This window comes from Lates calcarifer, linkage group LG19 (assembly GCF_001640805.2).
Source record: "Lates calcarifer isolate ASB-BC8 linkage group LG19, TLL_Latcal_v3, whole genome shotgun sequence".
NCBI lineage: Eukaryota > Metazoa > Chordata > Actinopteri > Centropomidae > Lates > Lates calcarifer.
Window position 1 is genome coordinate 6,786,498 of NC_066851.1, and position 20,712 is coordinate 6,807,209.

General features: G+C 38.6%; 2 protein-coding genes across 11 annotated transcripts in view; both read left to right on the forward strand.

The window, feature by feature from the left end:
* Positions 1-5,968, forward strand: part of kiaa1109 (KIAA1109 ortholog) — a 69,337-nt gene extending 63,369 nt beyond the window's left edge. Inside the window, 5 exon segments of the mRNA XM_051077932.1 lie at positions 208-411; positions 1,639-1,833; positions 3,093-3,227; positions 4,004-4,175; positions 4,996-5,968. Coding sequence (XP_050933889.1) covers positions 208-411; positions 1,639-1,833; positions 3,093-3,227; positions 4,004-4,175; positions 4,996-5,212 — 923 coding nt within the window. The 3' untranslated portion in view covers positions 5,213-5,968.
* A 12,429-nt stretch (positions 5,969-18,397) lies between these two features.
* Positions 18,398-20,712, forward strand: part of sntg2 (syntrophin, gamma 2) — a 112,752-nt gene continuing 110,437 nt past the window's right edge. For 4 of the 10 annotated variants that reach the window (XM_051078223.1, XM_051078222.1, XM_051078224.1 and 1 more), the window contains exon 1: positions 18,429-18,898. In XM_051078223.1, coding sequence (XP_050934180.1) covers positions 18,830-18,898 — 69 coding nt within the window. In that variant the 5' untranslated portion in view covers positions 18,429-18,829. Of the gene's footprint in view, positions 18,899-20,712 lie in introns of all 10 variants that reach the window. The other 6 variants (XM_051078220.1, XM_051078219.1, XM_051078221.1 and 3 more) reach the window with 4 other exon arrangements.

A 20,712-nucleotide genomic window follows, 5' to 3' on the forward strand; every position in this document is an offset into this window, starting at 1 on the left:
GACAAAATGTTCATTTTAGGAGCTTACATTGTTTCAGAGGTATTATTTAGACCAGATATTCAGTTGAAAAAACGGCCTCTACATAATCTCACAGTGAAAATCATTAGTTTCAGCTGTAATGAATAGTTTACAGATTTGAATTTATACCTGTAGTTTTTGCACTGTAATCTCTTTTTAATATCGGACATTTGTTTCTGTTACATCCAGGCTCCAAAGATGATTCTACCTACATTGTTCAGACACTGGATTTCCATCTCGGTCATAACACTATGGTAACAAAACCATGTGGTGCACTCGAAAGCCCAATGGCCACTATAACCAAAATAACTCGCCGACGGCATGAAAACCCTCCTCATGGTGTTGCTACGGTCAAAGAATGGTTCAACTACGTTACTGCCATGAGGAACGAAGGTAATCAATTATTTTACCTGTACATCATTCAGATTGTTTCCTATTGTCATCACACACACAAAACCTCAACTCATATTATCTGACATATTAAGAAGGGGTGATTTAATGGTCTGCCTCCTTGAGAATTCAACTTGGTAAATCACCAATTCATAAATTTGAGAGGATTTATTTCAGGGGTTGTTGACCAAAAACAGTTGTGCACCCTGATCATTTCATAGCATATGCTCCTCCTACCTGCCATCAGACTCTTTTTCAGATAGTGGGGGACAGCTGTTGGGACTGTCTGTGCAGCTTAGTACTTATCAAAGATCTCAAGGGGATTTATTTTGTTTAATTGAAGAACAGTAGCCTGTAGGTTGTAACCTTTCATATACCTGCTGGAATATCTTGGCAGTCTGCAGTTGTTGGACTGACAGGGGCCGAGTGGAAAATTGGAACATATCATACCAAGCTTAGTGGAAAAACTGAATTTCATAAAGACACAGAAGAACAAAATGTTCATGAAACAATACTCGCATGCCCACATGCACAGTACAATGAAACAGTTTTTGGTTGCTGTAATTATCCCTCCTGTCCTTACTGGCTGAAAAGAGATCTCTTACTAACAGAATTTAGAAAATGGAAGAGATGGGGGATTTAAAAAATTAATTTGAACATTTGGCTGACTCCAAAAACTGTGTTCCTGTTCTTTTTGATGTGTATTGGTCACCAGATCTGCTTAATAAGTTGGGAAATAGAGCTAATACTGAACCGGCATATGTTTTAGTACATACACACTACCCTAATTTATATAAATGTAGTGAAAGACATTGGAAACAGCTCTTAGAATAACATAATACAGTGTAATCGCACAAGTATAGTTCTCTAAAAGGGCATCAACAAAAAGTGAACATTATAACCCTTATTATAACTTATTATAATAAGGGGAGGATTTATTTCAGGGTTGTTATAATAGATTGTATTAGTTTCAATGAGGTGTACCTAATAAACTGACAACAGAGTATGAATGGTTGGCTTCAAACTTCAAACTTTTCTCATCTTCAGACAGCTCTGACTAAAAGACGAAAGACAGCATTTTTTCCAAAAGAGCTCCTTTGTGTCTGCCTCGCAGCCGCTGTCTGTTATCTTCAATGTAAAATAGGTGCAGATAGTATTTAACGAAGCAGAGAAGTGTGAACATGACCTTAAACTCTTCAGAGTTTTGACACGTCTTATCTCTCGCTTCAGAGCTGAACTTGCTCAGGAACGTGGAAGCCAACAACCAAGAGAGCGGAGTGGCTGCCAAGAGCTCCAGTCTGCTGAGCAGCTTCCGCAGCTCCTCCAGCTACAACCATGAAACAGAAACCATCTTTGCTCTTCCCAGAATGCAGCTGGACTTCAAGTCCATCCACGTACAAGATCCAGATGAACCTTCTCTGACAGGTACTCCACAAAGTAATGTAACTGTACATCATGGCAGTAACCCATCTGCTCAAATCTTTTCATGCACTGTTTTAAAGGGCAGCCTAAATCCTTTTATCATGTTAGCCTGCAAATATGATGTAAATTGTTGCCCTTGACTGGTCCGACCTCTGCATCACTATATCTAATTTATTGCATAGTAATATTTTATCTGTTCAAAGAAGGTTTGCTCTGTTCCTCAGTCTGGTTCACCTCAATTCAAAGTCAGGTATCAACCATTTTCAAAACACATTAATCTCTTCTAAGTGTGTGGCGTTAAAGGAGCAATGTAAACTGTCATATAAAAGCTAATGTTCAAATAATATCAGAGTCTCAACAACAGCCTGGAGCACGGCCCGCACTAACAAATGAAGTAAAGGCTGACTTTGAAATATCGACTGCTAAAATTTAGGAAGTAAAATTTGATGAAATGTATATATAAGATTTTCTTGTAATGTGACCCTCACAAGACTGAAGGTGACTGACCGCCATCATTTTGATTGATGTTGCTGTTGTTATAGTTTGACCATAAACTATATTTAATTCTATATTTGATGAAGTGTGGAGATGGGTCTGCCAAGGCAAGACTATAGTTTGACTAATGTTATGTTTATTAGAAGTGGGATTTATAAAGTGTTATATTGTTAGCAGCTTGCTAATTATTTAATTATTAATTAATTAAATTCCCTGTTGATGTTGACCCTAATTTTCCGTCCAGTGTCGGTCACATTCCTGTTGGCCAGACAGGCTTGTGTTAAGTCTGTGTTGGGAGCTGGTCGTTTCTTGACGTTGGACTCCATTTTTATGCTAACGTTAGCTAGTGTCAAGGACTGGAAGAGAGGCACTTAGGCAAAGCGATAGTGAGCATGAACGTTACATCTTTTGGATTGTCTTCCTTTACATAGAAATCCACAGGCTGTTGTAGACAACTGAAAAAGTCAAGAAGGGTCTCATTTTTTAAGCTGTTATAATTCGTTCAAACATTAGTATTAGCATTAATACACATTACATCTTACATATAGTACCTTTAAGTTTTCTAACAGATAAAAAACATAGTGAAACATATTACAGTAAATCATTGAAGAACAAAAAAAAAAAAATACCAAAACAAACCTAGGAAGAAAGGAAATGAAGGAAAATAAGCTTTTGGAATAAAACTTTTCAAATGTTATTGTTTATTAAAAGATACAAGGACTTGTCTCTGGTCGAGATCTTTTATTTTCTGTTTTTATTTCCTACAGACTCCAACAGTAAACCCAAGGTGGAGTGCAGCGTTGTGACAGAATTCACTGACCACATCTGTGTCACCATGGACGCTGAGCTCATCATGTTCCTTCATGACCTGGTGTCGGCCTACCTGAAGGAGAAGGAGAAAGGTTTGTGACTTTGCAGCCGTTACATGTTCAGTCAGTCAGCGAGGAAGCAAACAGTGTTTAATCATTTCAACTGTCCACACACACCGGGACAAATCCATGAGTCATCTACAGGGAAAATTATATTATTCAAGAGTGGAAATAGCCTTCAAAGTTCCCAACAAGGCATTGTGCTGCACTTCCTGAAAATGACTCATCAAACTATACAGAAAAATAACAGGATGGACCACATCTGTCTGCCTCTGTACCTGCAAAGCTGTTTACATGCTGATGGACACATTTTGGAGAGCAGCATGAAAACACAGGCAGCTGAGTGTTATTTTCACACACAGTGGGGAGGTCAGGGAGCCCAGTGCAGGCAGCATTTTAATGGATTTCCTATTGTCACAAAGGAACAAATTACCTCTCTTTATGCCTACAACCTTGCATTCTTCATGTCAATTAAAAAAAGTGCCACGACTTTGTTCTCTTTATTCTGCAGTGGAGTAGAAAGAGAAAAGAGGTGAGAGGGTGAAGATTTTCATCAGTGTTTGATTAATCCTGATTAACTGAAGTAGGGCAGATGGGTATTTGAATGTGAATAGAGTCTAGATCTATACTATCAAGGTGCTGACTGTGCTTTCAGGGATATTGATGAATGTTTATTGTGCTCTGCTTCTGGATGTTGTTGTTGAAGAATATGTTTGTCTTATTAAAAAAAAAAAAAGAAAACATGAGGGCAGCCGAGCGTTTGAAGCGATAGCCTTTATTGCTTCTTTCCCTTTCCCGCGTGTCCTCAGCCCTTTTCGCCCCGCGGATGTTCGCGGCTCGCCCAGGACAGAAGAGCCCCACGGCCCTGCACGACGAAAGCTCCTCGGACAAGGACAAGGACAAGGACGATGGAATCAACTACACCACCGTGGACTGGAGGGAGTTCATGTGCAACACCTGGCACTTGGAGCCGACTCTCAGGTCAGCTCCGCTCCACAGCACCACAGACATGTGGAGTGTGTGTTTTTTTCTTTGTTATTTTTATTTGCACACACACACCCTTACGTATGACGGAGTCAAACTGAGTCACAGTGCTCATTCATGAATAATGCTTATTCAAAACCGGCAGAGGAGAAAATAGAAAAGAGCATTTGTGGCACTGGAAAAGCGTCATTCTTCACGACCTCGTGACCACACCAGATTTTAGAATGACTCACAGTCCAAACATGTAAATCCTGATATACGAGGTTGTCAAACTTTTTCACTTAAAGAGTGACTTGGCATCCTAAATTGTCCCAGTTACTGTAGAAACTCTGGAATGTAAAAATTTGAAATTTTTTATTACACTTATTTAAAACCTTAGTGAAGGTCTACTAACACCACAACTACATTTTGAAAATACTCTATTGCAAGTAAGATTTGTGAATTCAAAATGTTACTTAAGTGCCAGAAGGAAAACATACTTAAAGTATCAAAACTAAAAGTACTATGCAGATTTTTGGTATTGTAGCTAATAGCTACAGCTGTCAAATAAAAATTACAATAGTTTCCTCTGAGATCTAGTGGGGTAAAAGTATGAAGTAACAGAAAATGGAAATACTCAAGTGAAATACAAATACCTATATATGTTTAGGTACTGTTAGTGAGAACATTTGGACCAAATTAATTTGAAAAGAACAAGTTAGTTTTTGTAGTTTTAAAACACTCTTCAATCTTAGTTGAAATAATCTTCAAATAATTCACCTCTGCCATCTGAAATACATTTAGCACTGACCAAACTAAACGTTTCCTCTGTCTTCAGGCTCATTTCCTGGACAGGACGCAAGATTGACCCAGTGGGTGTGGACTACATCCTGCAGAAACTTGGCTTCCACCACGCTAGGACTACAATTCCCAAGTGGCTGCAGAGGGGTGTGATGGACCCGCTGGACAAGGTGCTGTCAGTGCTCATCAAGAAGCTGGGCACAGCCCTGCAGGACGAGAAGGAGAAGAAAGGCCGTGACAAAGAGGAACACTGAGGAAACACTCGTACCACTGTAATCAGAGCTACATTCACACAGGTCACACAAACACTGGATTACTGTATTACAACAGCTACTACTGTACAACGCACTTGTCAAAATGCCCATTTTACCTGCTAAACCCTGTGAATTTCAGTATAGTTGTTTACTGTGGTGCATGCCACTAGCGGCTCAGACCGAAGCGTTTTGCACCGATGTTATTTTCTGTATATTTTGAACAAAGTAGCAAATGTTAGTATTATTTGACTGCTTTAATGGAAAAACCCTGCCTCTTTTACCTGTTGTAAATGACCTTACTGAAAAATCGCTTGAAAGTTTATTTTAAGGCTTACCAATATTTCATGAGAAATGATTTCTTAAACCATTGCCTTTTCTTTGTTTCCCATGGAACACATGGTAGATAATGCTTTATGTATTTTATAGCGTAGTTTTATGATTATTTAAGAACAGTTCAGTGACAGTGTTCTTGATTTTTTTTTTTTTTTCTTGAGGTGAACAAATAAATACTGGGAGGTTATGGCACATCATTCACTCAGCTGTGTGGATGACATAAACTTGTAATTATAATTTGAACCAAGATCATTATTTATGGGTATGTGAAAAGCAGAGTCTATAACATGTATTCGCTTGGTGTGTCAAGCTTATTTTTGTCTTTTTTTAATCCATACATTAGAACCAGTGTATATAATTAAATTTCTTAAATGTGTTGATTTCCTAACTTAATAAAAATATTGCCATGCAATTTTAGACAAAGCTCAGGTCTATTATTTTGAAATGTTCAGATGGGTATAACTGATACTTTTACCAGGTCCAACCATGAGGATTTTTACTTGCCCGGTGAAAACATTTTACAAGTCTGGAAAAAAAATAACCCTGATGATGTCATGGTGATGTCAGCAGGGTCATCTTGGCTCTGGCTCGGACAGAAAGTCAAATGCTACTGAACTAATGGCATGGAGGGGGTGTGGGGGTGGGGGTCAAACAAATTATGCCATTGGTTGCATCATGGGAAATGTAGGATCCTGCATTTTTTTGAGCTTGAGTCATGCCAATGACTAAAACTACTGATACGCTCTGAACCCCTTTAATGACATTTAGTTTCTGAAGTTGGCACTTGTTGGCCACCATGGCTTATACTGCTCATTTTCCAACCCGTGAGGTGAATTACTTTGTGTGCCAGGTGTTTAGAACTTCAAATGAAGCTTTAATTAACTGGGAATGCGTTATGTGTTTTTTTTTTTTTTTTTCCATATTGTTTGAATCAAAGCTTTAATGGCACCAGCAGTAAGTTTTCTTTCTTCTGGCAGTAATTTGTTTTTGTGCTGGGTTTTTAGGTCAATTAATGAGTGCATGTTGTAAGTGCACAAGATTCAGTCAGTAATTTATAACAACTTCCACCAGTTTCCTCCAATGTTTGTCAGAAAACCTCACCCACCAATCCATAAAAAGCCTGCTGTGCTCACCGCGGGGTTTTGTTAATACAGTACTCTGACTGTAAGACCCCCACCCCTCCAGCCCCCCACCCACCAGCACTAATCTCCTCCACTGTGATATCCCCTCTCACCAAGAGCCATGTTCCACTTTTGGTTCCATGCCATGGTTTTGCATTTTTGATGGTGCGTTGGCGGGTGAAGGAGAGCGCGGTGGCACTGTGGAGAGGAAGAGAACTGTGGGTTTCCTCTGTGATGTCTGCTGTGAGATTACAGCAGTGTCACCTGGGGAAACCCAGACAGCTCGGTGTGAGAGCGCACTCAAGTCTTTGCTCTTGCTCGCCTGGGCCGGACATTATTTTTGATTTTTATTCTGCCTGCTGCACACAAATTCCTTTGAAGTGATTCCTATTTTACATATCGCTGCACTGTATTTCTTTCATTTCTTTCACTTCATAGAGCTACAGTAAACACATATTAACATGAGAGCCAAGTGAGTGACCAGTAGATGGAGTCAAAAGCCAGTCATCCCACAAGCTGAACTCCATCGGCTCCCTATAGTGTACTGTCCTGCTGCTGCATTATAAAATAGAAACAGAATAGAAAACATTAAAAAGTCATGAAGTGGCCACAGCTGTTGAACGTCATAAATTGCCTGCCTCCATCCTTCCCGCCCTGCGATCAAACTGTGCTTGGACAGTCTCCAATGAGCTCTGGACCATACAGTCAAGGAAATCTGATAGCATATGATCCAGGCATTAATTGTAAAACATCATGAGAAGCTAATTATAATGTAGGAGAGGTAGGCTAGAAGGGCATGCTAAAAAACATTTAAATATTTTATTTGCAGAATTCAATTTTTTTTTTAACATAAAGGGGTTTTAGGCTTTGAAGTGAACCAGACACAAGTTGAGCTTTTGATAGTTTCCTTTATGGAATGTTAGGAAAAATGCATATTCTCTTTACAGAATGAAAGCCTTCATTAGCAGGAAGATCATTCATTAGCAGGAAGATGACAGAGATAGAAACTCAACTGTCAGGATATCATAAATGTTTTAAATCTGGTCAAAAGCCTTTTAAACTTTGAACCACACAAAAATGTGCACATATGAAAATAAATAAATAAATAAAAGGAGAAAAAATAGACCCATTACACACTTCATCATTATCCACATGAAAGAAAGGTTAAGGAGGAGGTCAAGGATAAGATTTATACCACCCTAATGTCTGTTATAGTAAGCTATTGTCAGAAGATGCTTAGCTTAGCTTAGCATAGCTTAGCATAAATACTGGAAACAGTCTGACTCTTTCCAAACCTCACAAATTAACACACTGTATCTCATTTATTAAATTCATACAAAAAGTGAAGTGTAAAACTAAAGTATTTTACAGGTTTTGTGCACTTAGCCAAGAAAAGTAGCACACAAACCCCCATTAACCCACAATAAGTCTTTTTTTTTTTACCTTTCATAACTTTTAAACAGAGCTAAGGTAGCTGCTTTCAGGCTTTATGCTAAGCTAAGCTAACTGGCTGCTGGCTGCCTTATACATACTGGACAGATATGAAAATAGTGCCAATCTTCTTGTTTAACCATTTCATTCTCTGCAAGAAAGCAAACATACATCAATAAATTTATTTACATTAGTAAATATTTCCCTGACTATATTTTGAATATTTTAATTCAGTTTTATTAGAACATTATTTAGAAAGTCCAGCTACCTTTAGGCTAAAGCTGGACTGAGATACAAGCTTAATAGATAGTGATAGTGATAAAAAAAAAAAAAATACAAGAAAGGCAAAGGTACAGAGGTATTAACCACTTATTCAAAACACACTTATTGCTGTGTATTTAATTTATACATAAGAACGTTTTTCAAAAAGATTCATCCCTTGTTCTGGATCTAAAATACACCTACACAAGGAACACACTGAATATGAATTATCTATTATCTTAACAAAACTAATTATTCGACCAGTTCCAGAAAATTGCTTTTTAGGGAGCAATATTTTTCACATCTTTTTCAAATCATTACCCTGTTATGAAAGTCCTCATTAGCCTAATGATGGATAGAAAAGAGCAGACGAGATATGATACCTTTATGAGTGTTTGAAACCTCTCCAAAGCTGTCTTCTATACCTTGCCCTACAGAAATGTGCCCATGTGGGACAATAAAGACTGAACTGCATTCAATTGAATACCACTGAGCGCCCTTATGATGTACAGCAACTAAACTGTCTTAATACAAATGAGCAGACTGAGATTTGAGCTACTTTTTGATTGAGTTTCTAATTGCTTGTTCCACTTCATCAGCTTTACCTCGATTTAATAATGCAGTGTAACAATATGGTTGAAGTGTTGAAAGGAGAAGCTGGTAGTTAGTATAATGGTCTGAATGTGACTGTTTCTCAAGCGCTCAGTTAGTGATTCTGTGGATGAGCTGTGAAACACTTCCACACAGAATATTAGAGTCCTCTCTCACTTGGTGGTGACCTCCCTGACCGCTATGTTGTCTGAACCTCCTCACCATGAACATCTGCCGCAGCTGCTGCAGCTCTCTCATGTTTGCTAGATTGAATATGGTGCTTCTGTGCTAATGCCAAGATAGCAAGTTCAATCTCTGGCCAACTAACCAGCAGTTTAAAGGCCGTCACATCGTGTGGAAACACAGCTTTTCTCAATGAGTGCAGCAGAAGCAGTGGACCATCTACTTGTCTGAGTATTTAAAGCTGCATTTGATTAAATGACTGTGTAAAGTGAGAGCTGCTGTTGCATTTCGAATCAGCTCTATGCAGGTTTTTAGCATCTTTTATCTTTTTAAATTAAAGCTATATTACCTTCTTTGACCACATGGTCATTAAGAAACGATTGAAAACACTGACATAAAATCACCATGTTAGTAAAGAGTGACTTTCATCAGATATGTAGCAAATAGCAATCATTTAGAGTCATGCTCCTGCTGACCTGGCAAATTTAAGTCTAGTATTCCCTCTCCTTTTAACAACTGTCCGCTGTAGCTGACATAGACAAAGACAGAAATTCACGCTAATGTTGTATTCAGGCAACTGTTTTGCCACCGTCACAATATCAGCTGCATGATAAATGTTTTGTTGTTCTTGCCCCAAGTTGCCAAGAAAGTCAATTCATGCTGGTTTAAAGGTGCACCAGTTAATATGTTAGGTCATCCTGGAATTACTGTTTTGCAGCAGGGTGCTGTTTTCAGAAAAACTCTGATGAACCCATTGTACTCCTCCTGCCCAGCTCTAACAGGCAAACAAACAATAGTGGAGCATTTAGTGGCTAAAGTCGCAGATAATTCCCTCGGGATTAAGTGAAGATTCAGTCAGAGCTAAAAGAGGAGGGAATACTGCACCTACATTCATCAGGCTGCCACAAAACATGACTCAAAATGAATGCTAATGCTATGTCATGTCTGGTGTTTACAGGTTGTTGCACTGGACCTGGAAGGCCAAATAAATAAATAAATTAATTAATTAAAAAATCAGTTAATGTATGTGTAGGTGTCACTTAAAGCATGGAGAATTATCACTGCATCAGCTCTGTGGAGCATTCTAGCATCTTTTAGCTTGTTGTTTTGGTTTTACTGCCTGCAACCATTTTTGTTCAGTCTCACTGCTCTCATCAGTGTTGTTTCCAGCTGCAACAGACAGCTGTTTCCAGCTGATAACTATATGCTACCTTTAAACACATTATCGCCAATTGTTATGTTGTTCTGTGTCTGCTGGATGCCTCTATATGCCACCTACCCAGAACTGTCATTGAAGCTACGTATTGTGAAACAGCTGGCAGCAGCCGAGAATGGCAATCCAACTCATGTAGTTTACTTTGTACTAAGCTGAGTCCAGTCACTCTGCATCTGCACACACTCAGTATTGGCACAGAATGTTTCAAACCAGTCGATTCTTTGAGAAAATTACACGGCTTCAGGACCAGAAGGCGTACCACACCACTGACCGCTCTCACCTGTGGCACTTGTCAGACTTATCTCTGGCAGTGAGAGATAACGTCTGTGGGTTCACCCAAACAAACCGCAGCCGGCACAGACGCGGCTTCATCTCCAGAGAAACACACACACACACACACACACACACACAGAGGTTTGAATTGTAGTCTGCAAAAGCCAATTTCAGCCAAGGTAACCAGGGTGCTACGAAGGCTCGGTGCATGAATCTTCAGAGGCAAATGTCGTACAGATTCATTCATTAATAAAATGAAGTAAAAAGCATTAACTTCACATCTTTGTGTGTCAGCTGTGGTTTCAACCTCACAAAGCCTTTTTACTTTTGACTTTTTATTAATTCATCCAGGCTGGAGTTTTAGTTAAACATTTCTCTAGGCACAAAGGGACCTTTAGATATGTCTGCTATCTCGCTTGTTCAGTGACCCATGATTATTCAGATTTATGTAAACAAAGACGTGAGGTGTTTCATCTTACAACTATTTGCATTAACAGCCTTATGGGCTAATCACCACTTTTAAAAGGGTAATTAAAAAACAATAGACTTGAATACACTTGATTAAGACTGAAGATAGTGATGTTCACCTTTGCCATTGCCTGATACTATATTAGCTCCTTTATGGTGTCTTTTCAATCAAGCAGCTCTGAATAATGCCTTTAGAGTCAATATTAAATGTGCAGGAACACTGTGTTTTTTTTTTTTGTTTTTTTTTTTTTGATTCAGGATCTCTCTGAGAACTCATATAATGGCAGTAAGTACAGACTGCAGGTCAACAAGAACTCACATAAGGCTTTTAAGAGTTTTGAGAAAATTATCCTTGGATTTTCCGTCGACCCCAGGGCACACAGACTGTCCCTGCTTAACTAAAAAAAAAATGGATGCAGCCAGGAAATTACTCAGTCTTAATTCTTTTAGACCTCAGTGCAGCATTGAGATTTGATCATGCAATTTTAATCGACTCACTTAAGCACTAAGGTGGGTATCTGGCTCAGCACTGAGCTGCCTCAGATCCCATCTTTCTAATAGGCCTTTGTCTTTTGGACAATTCATCTCTCAGAGACACACAGCTCCCTAAAAAGTCCCACAGAGCTCAATTCCAGGTCCTGTCTGCCTGTCCCCGAACAGTACAAGCTCCCACTTGGAAATGCATTTAAATAAAACTGTATGCGTCTCTATTGTGCATAGAAAATATCAATTTATAGTTGGTGACAGCAGCTACTGAATGTCATATAAGAAAAGGATTTTTTTTAAAGCAGAAAAAACTCCTACCTTTTACGTAACCCACTTTGAAAAAAAAAATGATAAAGAATTTCATTTTGACCTTTAGTTGTGACCTTTTTGGTTTACTTTATAATTGGAGATTCAAAGGTCATCTGTAATATGTGGTTGTCAGGCCTATTTTTGTGTAGCACTGACTGACACAGAAAATCATCTTTAGAGGATAGTCTGGGTAGTGGGTAGCAATGTATTGACAATTTATTTCGAGAGTAATGATAGATCTGTATTATTCTTGGAGGCAGACATTTTATTACACTTTTCTTTAACTTTTCCCTCAGCAATGGTTGATTTCCATTCTACGTTTATGGAACAACAATAAACTTTATTAAGGTTTTGGATTCCTGAGGTTATACATTATTTGTAGGTCATAACTTTTATTTCTATTTGAACAGCACTTTGAAAATCAAGGTATAAAACCATGAACACCATGACAAAAGATATAGAAAATATGATTCCACAGGGGAAAAAGGGGATACAACAAAGAAGCCATTCATTATGTAAAATCCACAGAGAAAGTTCCTTTTGACATTTATTCAAACAGTATGTGTCCTTGTGGTGAAAATGTTGTACACTTTAGTCTAAAGTTTAGTTTATTATTTGTCAGAACTGCCTGCTCAGGAATACGTCAGCTTGTAAGGCCTGGTGAGGTCAGTGAAAAAAGATACGTGTTTTTAAAGGTTATTTTTTGTGTGTAACAGTTTAGGTTGGAGGGAGAAAAGAAAAGATGAGACAGAGAGGGAGGATGACACATGACAAAAATCCCAAGGCAGACATGAATTGAGAGCAACATGAGTTCGTGGTTGTGTTTTAGCTCCGCAGGAAGCCACTCAATCCATCTGTGCTGACAAACACCTATCAATAATGGAACTAATGGGAAATGGAGAGATGATTTCTCCTGTTAGCGTCAGTTATAGCCCTGTCAGCTGCCAGATGCTGGAGAGGCATTTGACTTAAACAGGCATAAAGAGAGTTACACTTGTCTCTAAACTATATTTCAATTGATTTGTGACCCAAGTTTCAATTTTTTCAGATTTTTAACTCAGATATACTGCCCCACAAAGACAGAGTGCATTGACTGTAGAAAAAGTGAGCTGAGAAAAAGGGCTTTAGGTTTTCAGGCTTGACAACAAACTGTAAAACAGATCAAATGGTTGTAATATTTAAAATTTTTAGGGTGATCATTTTACCTAAAAATCACATAATACCCTAAAATATGCCTACCTTTGGATAATTTTAATTGATGTTGTTGTCTTCATTGTTTAACTTATATGAATCAGTATTTCTGCAAAGTTTTGTGCTATTAATATACATATTTTCAATTTAATATCTTGAAGTGGGCTAATGTGGTTTAAAGGTAGCTTTACCACACCAAATCACATTCACCATGCAAACAGAACTGATTTAGCTGCTACACTACTTCATTTTGTGGATTAACAGAGTGAATAGCCACATTTATATTTGCAGATAACAACTAAGAGTAGAATATCAGTAATTGAACTTAGCTTTAATTCAAAGCTAGTACTGTACTATTTACAGCTTTCACTTGATGTGTCTAGTTAGCTTTTGTCTGACTGTGGTGGAGAGTGAAGTAAGTAATCACCAAATTACACATTTCTATTGTGTACTATTGTTAATATTGTAAAAAAAAAAAAAAAAAAAAAAAAAGATGTCAGAAAGTCAGACAAGCTACAGGTTATAACTCAGTATTGATTAAATATGTAGTTAGTGCGATTTGCCCTTGGACTGTAGGGCAGTACAGAGGAATATCCAACTCTCCTAACCATAAAGGGTTAGCTTAGTGTAAAAGAAGAGAATATGGATTTTTTTTTTATGAGCCATGCTAACAGCATTGCTTTGTGGGGCAATGTCAGGCAGTATCAAAATGTCAGTTTGTCCAATTACTTTTCTTTATGACACACACTTGTAAAACTAACAGCATTCCTTCTAGCCTCAGTTGTTCTTTGTGCTTAACACTAATTTGCAAATGTTAGCATGCTGACACACTAAACAAAAATGATGAACTTGGTAGACATTATCCCACATCAGCATGTAAGCATTGTCAAAGTGTTAGCATTGACCACTGTTGTAGCTACCGTAGCACACTGTTGTGAAATTGATGTCAGAAAAGTGTTCTTCAAGAATGGCTTATTTGGGTTAAGTAGCAGATAAATGTAAATTTGCCAAAGACAACATTTGCTAAAGACAGCTGTCACATGTGATTCACAAAACTTTCTTACCCTAAATATATGTGCAGATTATGTTTTGATTCTATGAGTAACAGACATTTATGGAAAAAAAAAACAAGGACCTGGACTGAAATGATAATTTACTCATGCACACAAGCACCTTATGCCTGTAAAAAAACAAGGCACTGTTAGGCAAGATGATGCACTTTAAGGACTGAAAATTAAGTTTAAGAGCATGAATGTGTAGAATGTGCTCATACAAAAGAACAAAACACACTGTGAAATGATGCATCTTTAAGTACAGGAGACAGTGTGTCCACTTTCTGGTAAGATTTGAAAACGAGGCAACTTGTAGAAAAAATTTAACAAAGAGAGACTGCGAGAATGGAAGAAAGTGTAAGACCTTAGGCTGAACTTTAAGGAACCCTGCCCCTGTTATTGTCTGCAGAGGATTACTGTCTGACAAGTTTCCAATTTGAACAGAAAAGGTTGTACAGTACAAGAAAGATAGAAGCTGAACCAATTTACAGCAGCGTCCTTAATGCCAAGCAAAGAATTTAGCCACACAAAGGCTGTGCTAAGAAATAGGGGGGATTAAAACAGGAGTTTCACCTAAATTCACTTTCATGGATACACTAGATGCTTTAATCAGGGCAGCCCCTAGTTCTGGGTATTTCTCACAAACTAGACTAAAAAGTTTCAGACACGCATTTCTTGTCAAAATCACAAGTTCTCCCTACCTGCTACCTCTGGAGGAAAAGTTTAAAAGAGGCATCTGCAAGATGTTCCCACTTCACCCTCACAAACACCTGATTTAGAATTTAGTGGAAACAAAAACAGCACTAAGGGAACATGTGCATCATTACTCACAGAGTCAAATAAAGGTCAAAATGGCAGAAACTGGCCCACCAGCAATTATTTCTGAATGAGTTAAGAATCCAGAGAAAACTGGCTGCCAGTTTTATTTTCAACACCAGAAATATTTCTAGAAGTGGATATGCTATGTAAAACACAACCCCAGAAAAGTGAGCATTTTTAGATATAATATCAGAGAAAGGCAGTCACTTTGAAGCTTTGACACAAAGTTTTCAAAGCCCCACAGAAGTTAAAGATGCAAGAGAAAGATCTAGAGCAATACACTCACAGCTGAGAGAGGGGCCGACGGAGCTTTAAAAATAACTGATTGATGGTCGGACATATGGAAGTCATTTTTTTTTTTTTTTCCACACAGTGAGACCAGATGCTAGAAGTACATCATACTGGAATATCATTTCCCTTCATGATAAGGGAACTCTAAGGGAAAAACTTCATATTAAAAAGTTTCAACTGCTGAAATGTTTGGGTGAAATACAGACATCTTACCACCAAAGTCTGAACTACAGATTTAACAAGACTGAACTCAGACGCAGGGAGTAAATGTTAGGCAACAACTATATAAATCTCAGAATATTAGAACTCAGTCATAGCACATAAAGATTTAATACTTATGGTAACTTATCAGTAAAGTTACTATTAAATTGTGGAGGTCTGTACACTCTTACAGGGCTGAAGAAAGATGATCCAAAGAGATTATTCTGTCTTTTGATTATCAAAATGTATGATTAATGCAACAAGGTTTACTGGTAGACATTATACATAGATATCACTATACAGTAAACACATCACACTGGCATTCATGTTTTATATACTGCCTGGAGATAACAAAACTATAAAAACTTCAGTCAAGACCCTCATCCCTCATTTGATAACTGAAGGTGTCATTGCTCATATATTCTAAAGGAATAGTTTGATCCTATGCAAAATACAATTAACTAATTTATTTTCTCACTTAGAGTTAGATGAAAAGATTGATGCCATCTCATATCTGTTTGCTAGATATGAAGCTACTGCCAGTAGTCAGTTATCTTTGCATACAGTATCATAAAGACCAGAAACAAGGGGACACAGCTAACCCGGCTCTGTCCAACTGTAGTATAATCCACCTTCCAGCACCTCTAAAGATCACTAATGAACATGTTAATCTGGTTTGTTTCATTTGTGCAAAAAACCTCAGCTAAATATTCTCTGTGGGTGACTTTTGGGAGGCCTTCCTATGTTCCCAGTGTCCTATGTTCCCCAGATTTATATGGAACATGATGGGAACATAACAAAAGGTCTTATGTTCCTGGGGTCGTGGTTCCTGATTTCTATGTATGTGCTCTCCCAGGATCCTATGTTCCCCAGCTCTATATAGTACATAATGGGAACCTGAAAAGATGTTCCACAGCTCCGTGTTTGCTTAATATGACATCAGCTACTGTGGGAACTCATCAAAGGGATTTTCTGTTCCCTAGCACTGTCTTATGGGTTAGGGTTAGGCCTATACTTGAGGAAACTTCTCAGCATATTAGGGTTGGGGCTAAGTTATTGTTCTAATAAAAACACGGATAAAGCAGGGTACTATTTGTAAAATATTTTAACTTGAAAAGGGTCAAATTTGACCCGAACACAAAGGTTAATGTGTGTTAACAGATCATTGAGAATAACCAGGAAAAATAAGACCCTGGGAACATAGAGCCGTTCCTGAATTCTGTTACCTTTGGACAAGCTAGCTATTTCCCCTTGTTTCCGTTCTTTGTGCAAAGCTAAGGCATGTTTTTGTAGATTTTTTTACCCTTGAACTGAGCCAGGTTGGCTATTTCCAGTCTTTTTGCTGCTGGCTGGTTAGCTTAATGTGTTTTATTGAAGGTTTGCATCCATGGCCTTATTTTTTTCTTGTTTTGAAGAGTTTTCAGAGTAAAGCTGCCATTGTTTTTGTCCTAAAGCCCTTAATTCAAGCAGAAAATGGCCAGGTCAAAGAGCGCAAACAGAATCACTGGGTCAAAGAAGCAACCAAACCGAATGCATTCAAATGACTACTGGCACTGTGGATAAGCCATTTTTAACAACCCCGTTACAAACAAAATCCTGGGGCGTTTTGTGCTGTATTTAGTGTCCCTGTGGTTCACTTTGTGTTAGTGACTTGTGTAGCTTAGTGGTTCCTCTTTGCTTTTCCTTTTGAGACAGAAAGTTAGTGTCAACATAGCTGCCTTGATTTCTGTTCAAGGCCATACAGTAGTGAAAACTGACATAGTACATCACTTCTTAAGGGACCTTACCACATGCAGTAGGTTGAAAAGGCGTTATTGTATTCTGAACATTAATTAACGCATTTGTTTTCTTTGCCATTTTAGAGATTTAATAAGTTAGCAGCTTTATTTAAGGAGTCCATTTAGTGTGGTGAATATAACAGTGTTTTTTGGCTCTGACTTTTCAGCCTTCTTTCAAACATCAAGGCTGTTTTCTTTTACCTTTGTGGCTCTGCTCTGCCTGTAGAAATGTTAGCGTAACTGAAACTCAAGGCTGCAGCCCAAATTCCACAAGGCCTACTATATACGGAAAGTTGGGGGATAGATTCTGCTGAAATCCATAACCAGTGCTAAAACATCATCTCATCAGAAAGAATATAATTCCGGGAGTGGATGTCTGTCATTGAAGTATGAAACTAAAGTAGCTTTCGTAACATTCACACCTTTTCCAATCCTCTGATGATATCTTTTGATAATATAGTGTGTAGTATATAGTGCACTGTAGCAGTCCATCATTGTAACCATCAGATATACATAACCCTCTAATCCTGAACATAAAAAATTCAAAGGAATTATATATAAATTATAGGCTTGCAAAAAATGAAACCATCTCTCAGATACTGTGTGCACTTAGGTGTTTCAGAGTCTCTATTCATAGCCTCTATTGCTTCTGACAGCGTTATGGTTATTGGTTGATATGCTGTGCTCTGTGTGTAAACCTTTCTATACCCCTAAAAATCCAAAGTAAGTCTGAAGGTTGTAGGAGTCAGACAGCAGCACTGACTCCCTCGGGCCAGTGATAAGGAGTCAATGTTAAGAATGGCTCAAATAATCATCTTTGACCCATCTCCCCTCCACCAGTTAAAAAAAAAGAGAGCGAGAGAAAGGCTTGCTCCCCTCAAGCCATGCCTTTAAGCCTTTCCATGTCCACAGAAAATAATTTGTGCCAGTATCCATTAAGATTTAACATGCTCAGGGAAGCTGGTAAGCTTCACCTGAACACAGAGATGAAAGACTGAGTTCTAGTTAGCCCAGTGCTGATTCTCATGTTGTTGTTTTGTATCTTGGTGATGTTTCTTAGGGGAGGCAGCACTGATTGTAATTTTACTGATTGTAATATACTCCACCACCACCACAGTGCTGGAGCTGCTGCCACTCCTAGCACTAATTAAAGATACATAAATGATAAATATATCCACGATTTATGCTGATTAAACGCCATTATGCACCCAGGATTCAAACAACAGTGAATGGGTTAATGTCCTGTGGTTTGACGCAGGAATGGTTAATAGGAGGACAGGCAGCAGGTGGAGAGACATGCAGACTGATGAGCAGCAGCAGCAGCAGTAGCAGAGGAGCCTCAGTGTGCTGACAGTCAGGGCTGAGCCGGAGAAATAAGCAACGATCGCCGCAGCTAATTCATCCCTGCAGCTGGCAGAAATTGTTGTAATTGCAGGATACAGGCAGCTTCACATTTGAAAGAAAAGCCTTATAGAGCGCACAGGCATGGTTTCTCCGTCTGCCTCTGTCGTTGAACGGGACGCCGGTGAATAACACTTGCAGTCAATTGCTGGATAAATGACTTGAGAAACTCTCGTCGAAGTCAGCGGACAGAGAAAGCGGTTTTATGGGAAATGAATGTGACCGGGAAACAGCAACCTGAGCAGATCGAGCGACCCGCCAGCCTTTTGGTTCCAACTTCGGCAAGTGCACCTATTCATTAAGATTTATTTGAATGAAGTTAAATCACTGGATCAGTTTACCCAATCCTCTTGAGGTGTGTTGTGTTTAGGGACAGTTACAAAGGGCATACACGCCGTTTTGTTCTTTGATGTGCAGCGTGAACTCCAGACTACCCCTAAAAAAACGACTATTGAACGTTCCTTACTTCTAAATCCTTGTCAGTACTTTAGCTAGCTTTGAGTTATAAATCTTTCCCAAATAAGTTGCAACATCTGCATAGTTCGGCATACATTTGATAAACTATTTCGCTCTTACATTAACCAGCTCATAACTTTTATAAATTAATTCGCCGTTCATCTAAAACGCAAAAATAACGTTACATCTGCCAGGGCGGGTGCGACTGATGTGTGGCATACTCCAAGTTTAAAACACATTTCGTTGAAACACGGCGGTGAATCGTGCATCATTTATCGTTATATTAATGCCGAATGAACGAGAAGACTATGCCAATTTCTTAAAGCCCCTGCGCCTTGTTGTAAAAGTCATGTAATACGACAGATAATCAAGTACATATCAAATTACTAGATTTGTGACTGGACGCAGGCGTGACGTTTTCTCCATGTGATTAAAGGGCGCGTTTTGGTTGATAGTGGTTTAATAGGTTACAGCGGTTGTGCCGTAAAGACACACAAACTCATTAGCTTAACACGTGCAACTTTTATTTTGTCGAAGTTTTTTAAACGTCAGAGTTGGTCAGTATGGGCTATATTTTGTTTGACCAGTATCCAATCTCTTTGTGTCTGTGATCAAAATATAAATCAGTTTCAGTAAGTACCAGATTAATGTATTGCCTCCTGGTTGTATAGTTTAGGTTCCCAAATTATATTATGACCATTACTACCTTTATTTCCTTTTATCAGACACAGGCACATTTATATACTGAGATAATCTTAATGGCTTTGTATTTAATAGGGGGTTGTGGTTAGCCTACTAGAACAAGAAAACTAATGATTTTGACCACCCCCCTTAAAAAAACCCCCACCCTTTCAACCCCTCTATGTAAGCTGTGTAAAGCAAAATCCAACATATGATATCACGCGTTGCCTAAAATTTAGCCAAACACAATCTAACCGCATTACACACGATGATGGTTTGTCTTATTTACCAGTCTACATTTTCTACATCTTTCCATGGACACCTTCCATTGCTTTTTCAGTCATACGTTTTTATGTAAAGTTTGTAATACTTGCTTCAGATCCTCTGGGGCTAAATATGACCCATCATCAGCTGCATAGTATTCAGCGGTCGGGCCTGTTATTGCCTCCACTGGACACACAGCACCTTGAATTTCTGCTTTTCCCCAGAGTCCTGCTTTGTGGGCACTTTCTGTTCACAAAGCATTTGCTTTTAAAACTGGATACCTGAGCCTCAAGGGATTGTGTCCCTGCAGCTTAAGAGTGTGTTCAGTTTTCTCACACATCCCACTCTCCATTTACCACTGACTGATGGCTAAAATTATACAGTAAGCAGAGTTTTCTTGTTGCAAAAGACTCTCCCATAAACACTGTAATGTCTGTAAGGCTTTCATTCCATCATGCACATTTCGTGCAGTCTCAGGGTGGAGAGCATGGACTTGATTGTGCTTCTACAGCAATTAAAGTCATGATTTTGCAGGTCCTTAAACAATTAAACATACAGGCTGTAATGGTGTTCAGTTTTAAGGCTGAATTAATATTAAAACCTGTTAAATATAGACGCTTCTTTGTACCTGTAGCGTCCTACATATCTTTGCACTCCATACCTGTCTTTGGAATATTCCAGACTCAGGTTTCGT